Source organism: Pseudorca crassidens, chromosome 7 (assembly GCF_039906515.1).
Source record: "Pseudorca crassidens isolate mPseCra1 chromosome 7, mPseCra1.hap1, whole genome shotgun sequence".
In the NCBI taxonomy this organism is placed as follows: domain Eukaryota; kingdom Metazoa; phylum Chordata; class Mammalia; order Artiodactyla; family Delphinidae; genus Pseudorca; species Pseudorca crassidens.
The window spans coordinates 80,469,369-80,483,307 of record NC_090302.1 but is presented as its reverse complement, the minus strand read 5'-3'; the positions used below and the strand labels follow the sequence as shown (position 1 = coordinate 80,483,307).

The following is a 13,939-nucleotide window of genomic DNA, read 5'->3' as shown; positions in this document are numbered from 1 at the left end:
AAAACTATAAGACAATGATGGAAGAAATTAAAGACGATACAGACAGATGGAGAGATATACCATGTTCTTGGATTAGAAGAATCAACATTGTGAAAATGACTCTACTACCCAAAGCAATCTACAGATTCAGTGCAATCCCTATCAAGCTACCAATGGCGTTTTTCATAGAAATAGAAACAAAAAATTTTACAATGTTTATGGAAATGCAAAAGACCCCGAATAGCCAAAGCAATCTTTTTTTTTTTTTTTAATAAATTTATTTATTTGTTTTTGGCTGCATTGGGTCTTCGTTCCTGCGTGCGGGCTTTCTCTAGTTGCAGTGAATGGGGGCCACTCTTCATTGCAGTGCACAGGCTTCTCGTTGCGGCGGCCTCTCCTGTCACAGAGCACAGGCTCCAGGTGTACGGGCTTCAGTAGTTGTGACGTGGGCTCAGTAGTTGTGGCTCGCGGGCCTCTAGAGTGCAGGCTCAGTAGTTCTGGTGCACGGGCTTAGTTGCTCTGCGACATGTGGGATCTTCCCAGACCAGGGCTCTAACCTGTGTCCCCTGCATTGACAGGCGGATTCCCAACCACTGTGCCACAGGGAAGCCCCCCAAAGCAATCTTGAGAAGGAAAAACGGAGCTGGAGGAATCAGGCTCCCTGACTTTAGACTATACTACAAATGTACAATAATCAAGACAGTATGGTACTGGCACAAAAACAGAAATATGGATCAGTGGAACAGGGTAGAAAGCCCAGAGATAAACCCACGCACATATGGTCACCTAATTTATGACAAAGGAAGCAAGAATATACAATGGAGAAAAGACAGCCTCTTCAGTACGTGGTGCTGGGAAAACTGGACAGCTACATGTAAAAGGAATGAAATTAGAACACTTCCTAACACCATATACAAAAATAAACTCAAAATGGTTTAGAGACCTAAATGTAGGACCGGACACTATAAAACTCAGAGGAAAACATAGGCAGAACACTCTGACGTAAATCACAGCAAGATCCTATTTGACCCACCTCCTAGAGAAATGGAAATAAAAACGAAAATAAACACATGGGACCTAATGAAACTTGAAAGCTTTTGCACAACAAGGGAAACCATAAACAAGACGAAAAGACAGCCCTCAGAATGGGAGAAAATATTCGCAAACGAAGCAACTGACAAAGGATTAATCTCCAAAATACACAAGCAGCTCATGCAGCTCAATGTCAAAAGAGCCAACAACCCAATGCAAAAATGGGTGTAAGACCTAAATAGACATTTCTCAAAAGAAGATACACAGATTGCCAACAAACACACGAAAGGATGCTCAACATCACTAATCATTAGAGAAATGCAAATCAAAACCACAATGAGGTATCACTTCACACCGATCAGAATGGCCATCATCAAAAAATCTACAAACGTTCTTCAGAACCTAGGGGCAGGACAGGAATAAAGACACAGATGTAGAGAATGGACTTGAGGACCCGGGGAGGGGGACAGGTAAGAAGCTGGGATGAAGTGAGAGAGTGGCATGGACTTATATATACTACCAAATGTAAAACAGATAGCTAGTGGGAAGCAGCCGCATAGCACAGGACGATCAGCTCGGTGCTTTGTGACCACCTAGAGGGGTGGGATAGGGAGGGTGGGAGAGAAACGCAAGCGGGAGGAGATGTGGGGATATATGTGTATATGTATAGCTGATTCACTTTGTTATACAGCAGAAACTAACACCATTGTAAAGCAATTAAAATAAAGATGTTACCAAAAAATAAAAAGTAATGCAGATGATCCTGGATTGGATCCTGCACGAGAAAAATTAACAACTAAATAAATAATGCAGTAGTGTAAATTTGTAGTTACAGATATGTTTATTTAATTTAGAATATGACAATAAAGAGATGAAACCACTCCATGAAAACCTGTAAAGTGACACAAATTTATGTCTCATGTTTTTTATTCTTTGTAGTGACTCTTTGAATACCTCCCTAGCAGTGACCAGTGCAGTGCAGAACTCCACCCACACAACTTCAGTCATTACCTCCTCCAGTCTGACCAGCTCATCGCTGAGCTCCACTAGTCCCGTAACAACATCTTCCTCCTACGACCAGAGTTCTGTGCATGACAGGAGCGCGTACCAAAGCTCTGTGAGTCCATCGGAGTCAGCTCCAGGAACCATCATGGTTAGTGGTGTTTCCTGTTTCTCCTCATAGGAAATCCTATTTGGAGCTCAGTGTGTAGTTGGGAAATCATGCTTTTTGGCTAAGATTTCCTTTTAGAAATGGCTAACCTTTTAAGTAGAATCCGTATAGTTCGTTGGATTTGCCATTAGTGGCCATCTCATTTGAAACCTGTGTTTCAAGCACCCTTGCACAAGGATTGTGTGAATGGACCCAGACACTTGGTACAAGGATAGTGTAAGGATATACCCTGAGTTGTTCAGAGCGGCTTGGATGGCGTAGGCTGGGACTATAGTCTGTAATATTTCACTTTCCTGTAAGGCAAAGACATTCAAGCATTATAGCGAGAGCTACTTTAAAGAGTGGATGAGAACATGAAAATAATGAAAACAATTGAATTGGCATAGCAGAAATTTGGGTATGTTGTCTTTTCTTAGGTTTCCTTCTAAGATTCTGAGGAAATATTTATACGTATCAACTTAAGAGACTTTTCCTCCCTTCCTTTTCCATCTTTCATGTTAGATGTTTTCCTCAAATGTCTGGTGATTCCAGGCTGCCCACTTGACACTAAAAGGTTAACTGCCTGTGGCAGTAGGTTGTTGGATGTGGGCTTTCGTGAGGGACAGTGTGGGCGGCCATTTCTCTAGGGGTGGGGAGTTCCTTCATCAGCCCCTGTGGGCCTTTTCTGTTGAGTTTGTTTAGATTCTCCAGGGACTGTTCTTCTAGTCTTTTCCCTGTAGGGCCTATACCTGTCTGTTAGTGTCTTAAGAGCCTAGTGCAGACAGAAGGCTGCCGTTGGAATAATTTGTTTTGTCTGCATTGACTTAATCTGTGTTTTTTTAATAGTACTCCTTGCCATGTGTTACCCTCTTGATGAAGTTTAGAGCCTGTGGGAGAAGGTGGAAGGGGGCATTCACCCTGCTGTACAGAGTTTAAAACATTTCTCCTATGTTTAGCCCTACCTCCATACCCACTTCCAAAGTTATGTGATATATATAAGTACTGAGTTGCTTGGTGTGGTTCTTTGATGTCAGTTGAGTGGTTTTCTGGTTTTCCCTACCAGTTGCTTATGATTTGGCTTTACCCGGTCAGCTAAGTCAGAGTTACTCTCTGGAATCTGCTTTCTACTGTACAAAATTTTGTTGCTCTCATTTTCCACCTGTATTTGCCTTTCTTGGTTTACATATTTTTAAAAAGCCGTGTATTCTTCATATATCTTCTTTAAGAAGTTTATTTTTGTGATTTCCGACATGGCAACCACTAGCCACATGTAGTAGTTTATTTAAATTAAATACACAATTAAAAGTTTAGTTTCTCAGACACACCACATTTTAATGCTCACTGTCTAGATATGGTTAGTCACTACAATATAAGACCAAGCACACACAGACAGTATTTTCATTATTGCAGAATATTCTGTTCCCGGGCTTCCCTGGTGGCGCAGTGGTTAAGAATCCGCCTGCCAATGCAGGGGACACAGGTTCAAGCCCTGGTCCGGGAAGATCCCACGTGCTGCGGAGCAGCAAAGCCCGTGCGCCACAACTACTGAGCCTGCACTCTAGAGCCCACGAGCCACAACTACTGAGCCTGCGTGCCACAGCTTCTGAAGCCCGCGTGCGCCTAGAGCCCGTGCTCCGCAACAATAGAAGCCACTGCTATGAGGAGCCCACGCACCGCAGCAAAGAGTAGCCCCCGCGCACCACAACTAGAGACAGCCAGCGCGCAGCAACAAAGACCCAATGCAGCCAAAAATAAATAAATAATTAAAAAAATATATTCCGTTGCCTTGGAACGTGCTGGTCTATAGTTTCTAAAACATAAATCAGACTGTGTGCTTAAATCTGTCGTCTCCATGACATCTCAGTTCCAGCTCTAACTTTACCTCTTGTTCTGCTTGTCTGTATCACTGTTCACCTCGTTTCTTGCTCAGCTAATTGAACCAGATTTCTGATCTCTCCTGATCATCTGATACTTTATTTTTGTTCCCGCCATGCTTCTGCCTAGAATTTCCCCCATCCCAAATAATATGGCTCCTTTGTTGTGTCAATTTGTCCATTGTTTGTGGAGTGTTTTGGTTTTGTTTATAATATTTTTTAATCGAAGTATAGTTAATTTACAATGTTGTGTTAGTTTCAGGTATACAGCAAAGTGATTCAGTTATACACATATATTCTTTTTTAGATTCTTTTCCATTATAGATTATTACAAGATATTAAATATAGTTCCTTGTGCTATACAGTAGGACCTTGTTGTTCTGTTGTTTGTATTTAAAAATGATTTTCTGGGGACTTGCCTGGTGATCCAGTGGCTAAGACTCCACGATGCCAATGTAGGGGCTCTGGGTTCAACCCCTGGTCAGGGAACTAGATCCCACATGCTTGCAACTAAGATACCGCATGCCACAACTAAGACCCGGCACAGCCAAATAAATTAAAAAAATGATTTTCTAGGTGGGATGAAGTGTTCCTAAGTTATGATGGCAGCTGTTTCGTTCCCCTTTTCTATTTTTTTTGTCTGGTGTAGTTTTTTTTTGTTTGTTGTTTGTTTGTTTTTGCGGTATGTGGGCCTCTCACTGTCGTGGCCTCTCCCGTTGCGGAGCACAGGCTCCGGACGCGCAGGCTCAGCGGCCATGGCTCACGGGCCCAGCCGCTCTGCGGCATGTGGGATCTTCCCGGACCGGGGCATGAACCCGTGTCCCCTGCATCGGCAGGCGGACTCTCAACCACTGCGCCACCAGGGAAGCCCTCTGGTGTAGTTTTGAGAAGACTTTGTATGTCAGGGTTTGTGCTGTCTTGGCTGCACATGCTTGATGTCATGTGTATGTATTTACTGAATAGTGAACCCCTGTTGAGAGGGAGGCAAAAGAGTAGAACTTTGATTGCTCTCCACCTGTCTTTGTATATTGGTGTTTCCCTTTCTCTGACTTCAGTCTTTTAACTCGTTTTGTTTTTTCCTAGCAGTTCTGTTTTATTGTCTACATTTCTTGTAAATAATCTCATTGTTTTAAGACTAAATGTGTTGTAAATTAAGATTTTATGAGCAGAAATTGTACTGGATTTTGGTTAAGGCAGAGTCAAAAGCTATAAGGTTTGTCTTTTTTTTTTTAAGTAGTTTTGACATTTGTGAGAAGGTCATTTCCTCAGCTTCCTTCTCCCATCCAGGACCAGTGTCTGAGCCCTGTAGGTTCCAGTGTCAATCACTCTTTGCCGGGTCTCCCCACCCAGTCTGTGGAAGTAAAGTTTTCCTTGTGAGGATGCCTCCTTCTGTGAGAAGGTTCCAGTGAAGTGCTTTATGGTTAACTCAAACCAGTTGTTTTCAGATTCTGTTATTTTTGGGACTGACTACCAAACAGTCCTAACTCACTCTTTCCCCACCCAGTTCAGAAAAAAACGTGTTTCAAAGTAACATCTTTCTCTGAGAACCATTTTGTTAATAATATAAAATATGATAATTCCTTGTATGAAAGTTATCTTTGTTATAATTTGGAAACATTTTCTTTCTTGTATGGGGGGTACTCAGGAGACAGAATGTGCTTGAGACAGGAAGGCTTGTGGAGATTTCAATATAATGAGAATTCCTAAGTCCTTCCTATGGCTTAATAATTTTTAGGACTATTTCATTGCTTCCTGTGCTTTTGGTCTTATGTTTTATCCTTGTTACTTCCTTAAATACCCAGTTTGTTTTAAAAAAAATGTCAGCTTGTTGAGATTTATTAAGAATTTGTTGTATTGCCTCTCGTTTTATTAAGAAACAAAACAAAATAGGCCATAGTTCTTTGCTTAATTCATAATGCTTCATATGTTTGTGGCTAAATCCCGTAGAAAGTCATCTAGGTTGTCATTTGATTCTGCGGGTTTGCTTACTTTCTTTTCTCTTTCTTACAGAATGGACATGGTGGTAGTCGAAGTCAGCAGACAGTAGACAGTAAGTATATGAGCTAACTATTCTTGTCGTGGCTGGTGGAAACCACAGACAGAGAAAGAGCGTAGCTAATGTGATGGGAAAACGATTGGCCAATGGCTAATTCTGCAAAAATAGTCCTTCTACATTTTTTCTGAGAGCTATGTCTGATCCATCGTTGGCATCATTTCTTTGCGTTTTGAGTTTAGCTAGAGATTCCCCGTGACCAGGTTGGAGCTGATGGTGTTATTAGAAATGTTATATCCACAGCAAGAAGGAGGTATTGTATTATTCTGCCCTTGTCAGACTGCACCCCCAAGTGTAGAGTGTAGGCTGGATTTAAAAGATGCTTGGCTCAGAGGCCCAGGTTCCAGGATGCTCGGAGGGCTCTCACTTCAATAATGTGAAAGACATTTCAAGCAGAAATTGGCATGCTAGTTCAGGAAAGACATTGTGAGGAAGAGAGATAAAATGTTGCTCACTATAAACACTTGGGAGAAAAGGAGGGGGCCCTCCACATCCAGCACAGCTCAGTGATCACTGGAGATAGTGTAGGTGGATCCCCGTTAGTTGTTTCCTTTGTTCTTAGCTAATTTATCTATGGTTATGATCATAGTCTAAAATGAAACTGATTTTCATTCATCATTCAGTAAAGCAAATGGGTATCCACTATCGGTATGGAAGTCAAAAAGACCCTCTTTATTTAGGAATTTTTGGAGAGTGGCCATGGGATTTTGCCAGACCAGGAGTGGGCCTCAGTTGGAATTGAAATGACACATGTGATAACGTGGGTAGCTCTGAGAACACTGGTGTCACAGGAAGTATGAATTCCACAAGCCGTAGTGGGAAGTTTCTTTTGTCCAGGCATGGGGTCGAGAGCACATAGAGGTGTACTGGAGATTTTAAGTGAGATAATGAGATGTGAAATGTCCGTAAAACATAGTGCACGTTTTAGATAGGTTTTTATGTCCTGTGCTCTCTCCTCCAACCGTCTCTCTCTCTCTCTCTCTTCCTTTCTTTCTTTCTCTCTCTGTCTCACACACACACACACACACATACACATTCAAATTCATACAAACACACGTTCTTTGAGAGGCTTTCCGTGAACCTGTCATTAACGTGATCCGACACTCAGGGAGGTGAGTTTGGGGCCAGGGACATCTATGGTGTGTTTAGTTTCTGTAAGAACAGGTGTCATTTGGGAAGGACTGTGAGTAAAAAACAAGCCTCAGGGTTGTGAAGACCACTCTTAAGAACTGACTGTGCTGTGTTGCCCTGTTGCTGTCTGTTCTGGTTTTCGAGCTATCCTCCATTTAGAGACGAGTGTGTGTCCCCTGGACTCCCAGGGCCTCCCAAGGAAAGGTGCTGCCTCCTCCTAACTGGAAAAGACAATGATGCTTTATTCCCAAGCACATATCTGAGTTGTATGTGTGGATGGCACTAAAACTGAGTCTTTTCTGCAGCTAGGATTGATCGCATTCATGCTCTTCTGAAAGCCTAACGCGTGCGTTTGTGTGCTCTGAGGTCTGTTCTGTTCAAGCACATGCGAAGGAAGTGCTCACTGCGCTTTTGAAAGTAGGTGTGGACAGCAGGGGTGTCTTCTGCAGATTTTAGGCTTGTGTAGCTCTCCACAGTATATGTACCCTGGGCTATTAACCCCTTCCTGCCCTAAACTGTCTGTGACCTTTCACAAAGTCAGCCTGATTTCATAGAAGCAGACCTAACCCCTGGGTGGTTCGCCTACCAGACTTTCACTGTCCCTTGCTGTGCTCATGTTGTAACTGTATTTGTCAAACTTAGAGCCTCTTTCCCTTTCTGGGTGTGGCTCAGGGTCGGGTTCCTTTAGTTGGGAGGAGTATGTTCACCCCAGAGGGGCTGTGTATGCTGGTAAAGATGTCATTTCTCTCCTTGCCTGGGGCCTGTGTTCTGACAGTCCTCTCCATAGTCGCAGCAGACAGAGAAGGGCCTACCTGTGGCATGCTTGTGCATTTTCCCCAGGGGTGTAACTTTGTATATGTCTCAGCTGAGCCTGACGTGTCACAAAACATTGAGCATATTTCTGATACTTAACGGTTGGTTCTGGCGCTAAACAGATCTGTTTCTTACAGCTCCTTCATCTGTTCCAGCTCCAAAGACAACAGACCCTCCCTCCGCCCTCCCATCCGTGGGCTCCCTGCCCAGCACCACCTCTTGCACTCCGCTTCTGCCCTCTGTACCCCAGCACACTGCCGCTCTGCCCTCCTTGTCCCAGCCTGGTGACCTGTCCAGCAGCCCCCTCTCTCAACTTAGCAGGTACGTGGAAAATACGGGCCCAGAGTCCGAGGCACACGGGGGCGAAGTCCTGGAGCCCTTCTACATGGCTGTTCCCATGCGCAGAACCCACTGTTGCTCCCTGCATGATGTCCTGGCCTTTTGCAGTAAGGCCGCAGCATAGGTGGCTGGGTAGGGTCTCACAGGCACCGAGTGTGAAAGCCTTGCTGTCCTGTAATGCCCCTGCTGTCACAGAGCCCTGGGTCCCCTGGGAATCAGGTGGGTCCAAGGGGTCACTGCTACTCTTCTTCAGCCTTCAGGAGGGTGCCCCGAACCTTGTCTCTCCTCCGCATTCTGGGCCCCGTTGCTGTGATGTGGGGTGAGAGTGCTGGGGGTTTTCTGAGCAGGTCACTGCCTCGCACTTGTCGTGGTGTCAGAGATCAAGTTATCAGAACAGGGTGCAGGAGAATGGGATTTGTCTGGTCCTTACCCTGTCTTCTGAGTAGACTTCTCCTCTTTCCTCCTGTAGCCAGGAACAAAAGCGTTTGGTTTGAGTTCTGCATTTGATGGGAATTCAAGCTCTGTCTCTGGCATGTGGGGTTGAACATAGGAACTTTCTTCCCTCACACACAAATATAATGGGGTCTCTGGGGCTGGCCGTGTTCTTAGTGCAATCCTGTTCTTAGCATTTACAGTCTGCAGAGCAAATGGTTAGAGTTGTCTGAGCTGGCTCTGTAGCTTTCCTAGGGCAGGATGTCCCAGATCCTCATGGTGAGTGACCCTTTAGATCATTTCTGACCACAGAGCACCTGGACTGGGTTCCAAGGCCACATGGAAGGAAGGATGTGAAGGGATGGGCAAGCTCGTGTGCAGCCCTCCTAGACGCGTGGGTCCCTCGAGTGGAGTGCTGGGGGGTGCACACGCGGGGCTCTGCCTTGTCTTCCAGCTCTCTCTCCGGCCACCAGAGCAGCCTCTCCTCTGCGCACACGGTGCTCTCCACCAGCACGTCACACACGGTAAGTGTTTTCCTTGCTCCCTCGCCCAGCACCCTGCTTAGCCAGCTTGGAGCTTAGTCATGTGCAGGTGGGGCTTTAGTTTGTGGATTTTAAATATCTGAAATACTCTAATAGCTTGGCTGTAATGTCTCCATCTAGGTACATGGTTTGAACAGATGATTTCCTAGGCAACATGGAGGACATCTTGCTTCCTAAGTCCATGTCTCTGTGGAAGAATTGGTTCTCCACACCTGATAGATGATTGGCAGGGCTGTCAGGTGGTGAATTTGTTCCCAAGAACTCACTGAGCTCCCTGTTCATGATAGGAGACCTTTCTACCTGGCAGGGTTGGTTTTATTTGCTGGGACTTCTTATGTTGAGGTCTTTGCAAGTTTTGTAGAGGAAAGTAGACTCGTTGCTAACTTCCGCATGGGCTCTACTAAAAGTCAAGTTTAATCAAGAGCAGTGTTCCTGGGGAATGCTCTGTTACTTTGTGAAGCCCACTGTAGGGAGAGTGCTTGAAAGGAAAGGGAGAGCTCGCGTGTCTCTGAGACTGACAGCCCAGTCAGTGTAACTGCATTCCAGGTTGCTGGTGGTCGTGGAGACTTCACTCTTGCCGTCTCAGGCCATCTTCCCCAGCTCAGAGGCAGAGGCTTTGGGAAGGTTGCTGTTGAAGAAGGAAGTGTGGGTATGGAGAGGCAAGAGTGGAAGCACAAGCGGGCAAGTGTCCTGGTGCGCTGAAGAGTGACCTAGATGGTGGTTGCTGAGGTGCGGCTTCTGAGCTGTGGAGCTGGGAGCGTGGTCTTGGGTAGGACTCGGTCTAGACCGAGCGGGCTGAGGGCTGGCAGCCGGGCCGTGCAAGGAGGCAGGGCAGCAGGCGGGTGTTGTGCTAGCAGCTGGGGAGGCTGGAACGTGGAAGGAAAGGTGCCTGGAGAGAGCACAGTGTCCCTCTCCTGGGAGACAGCAGGCTTCCACAAGGTGGAAGTAGATGGTTCCTCAAGTAGGGAAGGAAGTTTTGGGTGCAGATGAACGGGAGAGTCGGGAAACCGGGGGAAATTGGTTTCCGCTGAAGAAGAAGTCGAATCTTTCGCTGTAGAATGAAGCAATGGAAGATTCAGGTCCTATCCTTTATCAGGACCTGGCTAACATCATGGCTTTCATACTCTAGCTTTCCAAGTGAAATCAGTTTACACATAATTCTTTGTCTTAAAACACATAGATCACTGTCTTCATAGCAGAGATTGGTGTGAATATCTCTGCCCTTGGAGTAAGTTGCCCACCAGCCCGTGCCTCCTGTTTGGCCAGTGGGAGCCCTGAGATGTTCCCTTTGTGAGCCCTGCAGAGCTGGCCTCCTGTTCCGGGCACTGTGTGTTGGAGCCCAGAGCTCTTGCTCTCATGGGTTAGCTGCACTCTGTGTCTTAGCAGGAAACCCCAAATCTTACAGTCCCAATGGCCACAGCCAGAATCACCTAGTACAATTGCTAACATCGTCACAGATTCAATAACGAAAGACATAAAAAGATATATACTGAAAAGTTTTTGTCTCTTTTCTACTTGGTTGTACGCCTTTTCCTCCTATTTTCTTGATCCTCTAGTTTGTATTTTATAAACCCATAAAATGCATACATAGCAGTTTTCCTTCTGCCCTTTTTCTTTTCCTGTAATATAAATGGGAGTATTCTCTACATAGTGTCCTTTATCTTTTTCCCTCACTTAACAGTGTAGCTTCAGGAGGTTTCTGTGTTGAATCAGAGTTCTTTGTTCTTTTTTCACAGCCCTGCTGCATTACATTATTTAATCAGGCCTCCTCTGATGGAACTTTAGGGCCATTTTCAGTCTTGATACCTTGGAAATACTGTGGGTTCAGTTATAGACCACCACCGTGGGAATATTGTGGGAAAGTGAGTCATATATCTTTTGATTTCTTAGTGCATATAAGTTTTGTTTACACTATACTGTAGTCTGTTAAGGTGTGCAATAACATGTCTACAAAAACAACATATCTTAATTTAAAAATACATTATTAGCTAACAATGCTAGCCATCACTTGAGCCTTGAGCAAGTTGTAATCTTTTTGCATTTGTAACATCAGAGGTCACTGATCATTATAGCAAATATAATAATGAAAAGACTTGAAATATTGTGAGAATTAACAAAATGTGACGCAGAGAGAGGAAGTGAGCCAATGCTGTTGGAAAAATGGTGCTGATAGACTTTCTTGACCCAGGGTTGCCTCAGACCCTCACTTTGTAAGAAACACAGTATCTGAGAAGCACAAGAACATGAGATGTGCCTGTACAAACAACGGTGGATAACCTTCTGCACGTGTTTCACGTGTGCAGCTGTGTCTAGAGTGTAAACCCTGGAGGTGGAATTGCTAGGCATTTGTCATTTTATACAAATTGCTCTGCATAGTGATTTTAACCCACTTAGATCTCACTGGCAAAGAATGAAATGTCCTCTTTCCCCACGTCCTCCTGAAATGATGTTACCAAATATTTGTATTTTTCCAATGTGTTAATAGAAAAATGACCTGTCAGTATAGTGTTTAATCGAAAGAGCTTGAACATCTATTTTATATATTGGAAAGCCATTAATTTCTTTTTGGGTGAGCTGTTTACATTTTTCATTTTCCTGTCAGGTCTGTGGTCTTTATTTCTGTAGTAGGTAGCCCTTTGTGATGGGAAGTGCAAATATTTTTCCTAGGTTTGTCATTTTATGAATTGATTTTTGAATAGTCGGATATATCATAGTCTGTCACAGCCAGGTCTTTCCTACCTTGTCTGTAAAGGAAATCTAGTGTATTCTCCTGCCCTTCGTGTTCTGTGGAAGGTTTGGTGCAGCTGTGCTGTTCTGGGCCCATCTGAGGGGCTGAGTGGCAGCCCCGTTGGATGGTCCGAGCGAGCCAGCAGCTTGTCTCCCTCACAGATTTGAGAGGTGAGGGGGCAGATACAGACACGCCGCCAGGGTCCACTGAAGTAGGAGAGGCTTGCTGAGTGACTCTGGAGTTCCCGTGGATTCCTCATACTCCCCAGTCTGGGAATGTTCTTTTTATTTTTTTTTCTTTTTTTAATCCTGTGGTTGAAAGGTTGTGTGGCCAGTGCCACCATCACAGTGCGGTGGTCAGAGCCGTTCCTGATCCTGTGGCGGGTGCCCTTGGCTCCACGCAGGGGGCCGTGGAATGGGTGCTGGGCAGCCCTGGCCCTACCCTGGGCTCTCGTCTTCCTGGTTCTGTCTGTCCATCTAGGCGGAAGGGGCAGGAGTCCCGAGGAGCCCCAGAAGACCATAATTTCAGCGGTCTTCACTTGCTGAGCCGATTCTGGATACTAGTGCTCGGGTGGGCAGGGCGGCCCGCGGGGCTGGGACCCGCACGGCGCCGTCTGTGCCGTGGAAAGCAGAGCACACGGGGGCCCCCTTTCTCCTGGTCCTTCGCTTCTTCAGCTTCCCCTCCAGGAGTTTCCCGGCTTCTTTGTTGCGCACAAGTTCTGATTTGGAGGCTGGTCTCAGTCTTGTAGAGCCTTTTCCTCCCTCTTTGACCCTTGCTTTGCCCAGCCAGGTGTATGTCTTCCACCCACCCCTCAGCCCCTGAAGCCCTTCCTGATGCCTCGTTTACTAGCAGCTGGGCAGGACCCTTGGCACTCAGGCTCTTCACAGCTTTCTGCTAGGCTTTGCCCTTCTTTCCTCGGTGGCTCTTGTCGGGCAGGCCTAGGGCCGGGCCGGGCCGGGCCCTGCTTGGTAGTCCCTGGTGACCCACAAAGTGTCACCAGATCCTGGAGCAAAGGCCTCTCTTGGCCACCTGTGACTTCAGGTCAGAGGAGCCAGGAAGGCTCTGACTTGGGTTGGGCTGCTTGTGGCCACAGGCTCGACTCTCCTGAGGCTCCTTGCTTTTCAGTGAGGTGGCTTTTCACCTCATATTGAGATGCTCTGTGCTCATCTGTGTCTGTGCTTTGTTTCACTTACCAAAGCCTGAGCAACTTTAATGATTTTTTAGGAGGGTTTTTTGGTCGTAAATCTCCATTTTAATGGTCTTGAAAGCTCAGCTGATGAGTTGTGTCCCAATGGCCTACTGTGGCTGCAGTGTGAGAGGCCACGGTGAGCACACTGGTCCATCTGAGACTGCGGGCACACAGGCCAGGCCGGTTCTTGTGCACTCTTGTGCTTTGCCCCCAGATCCATGTGTCCTGGCTTTTGTCTTGCCAGCATGCCGGCGTGGAGAGCGCCCCTTCCCTCCAGTCCTCAGCCACCTTCTCAACGGCAGCAACCTGTGCCTCGAGTGCCGCGTCCTCAGGGCTCAGCCTGCCAAGCAGCATGAACACGGTCAACAGCCTCTGCCTGGGCGGTACCGCTGTGAGTGCCCCCAGCAGCAGTGCCAGGGCCACGCCCTTGGTGACCTCAGGTGTGTGCCCCCCGGGGCCTTTCCAGCTCCCCCGCCCCTCGAAGGTGCTGTTCTGCTTCCCGGGAGGAGGCCGAGGCGGGCAGGCCTGGGGGGGTCCACGAGCATCGGAAGCTCACAGTCTCCCTCCGGCTGTGCCGCCACTTGCTTGTCATCTTTGTTCCACTCACCTCTTGAGGCCGGATCTTCCAGAGCTAATGTGGGGGCCAGGTTCTGGGTGATTCTGAAATCAGTGTCTGG

At 46.4% G+C, this 13,939-nt stretch overlaps 1 protein-coding gene and 1 non-coding gene across 5 annotated transcripts in view; both read left to right on the top strand.

Moving 5' to 3' along the window:
* UBAP2 (ubiquitin associated protein 2) overlaps nucleotides 1–13,939 on the top strand; it is a 125,123-nt gene that overhangs the window by 106,096 nt on the left and 5,088 nt on the right. For 2 of the 4 annotated variants that reach the window (XM_067744614.1, XM_067744615.1), the window contains exons 16-20: nucleotides 1,951–2,164; nucleotides 6,046–6,085; nucleotides 8,188–8,353; nucleotides 9,258–9,327; nucleotides 13,507–13,702. In XM_067744614.1, the coding sequence (XP_067600715.1) occupies nucleotides 1,951–2,164; nucleotides 6,046–6,085; nucleotides 8,188–8,353; nucleotides 9,258–9,327; nucleotides 13,507–13,702 (686 nt within the window). Of the gene's footprint in view, nucleotides 1–1,950; nucleotides 2,165–6,045; nucleotides 6,086–8,169; nucleotides 8,354–9,257; nucleotides 9,328–11,081; nucleotides 11,208–13,506; nucleotides 13,703–13,939 lie in introns of all 4 variants that reach the window. The other 2 variants (XM_067744611.1, XM_067744612.1) reach the window with 2 other exon arrangements.
* LOC137228464 (small nucleolar RNA SNORD121A) lies at nucleotides 7,441–7,522 on the top strand. Its single transcript, XR_010945255.1, has one exon. It is a non-coding gene; the product is annotated as a small nucleolar RNA SNORD121A (small nucleolar RNA).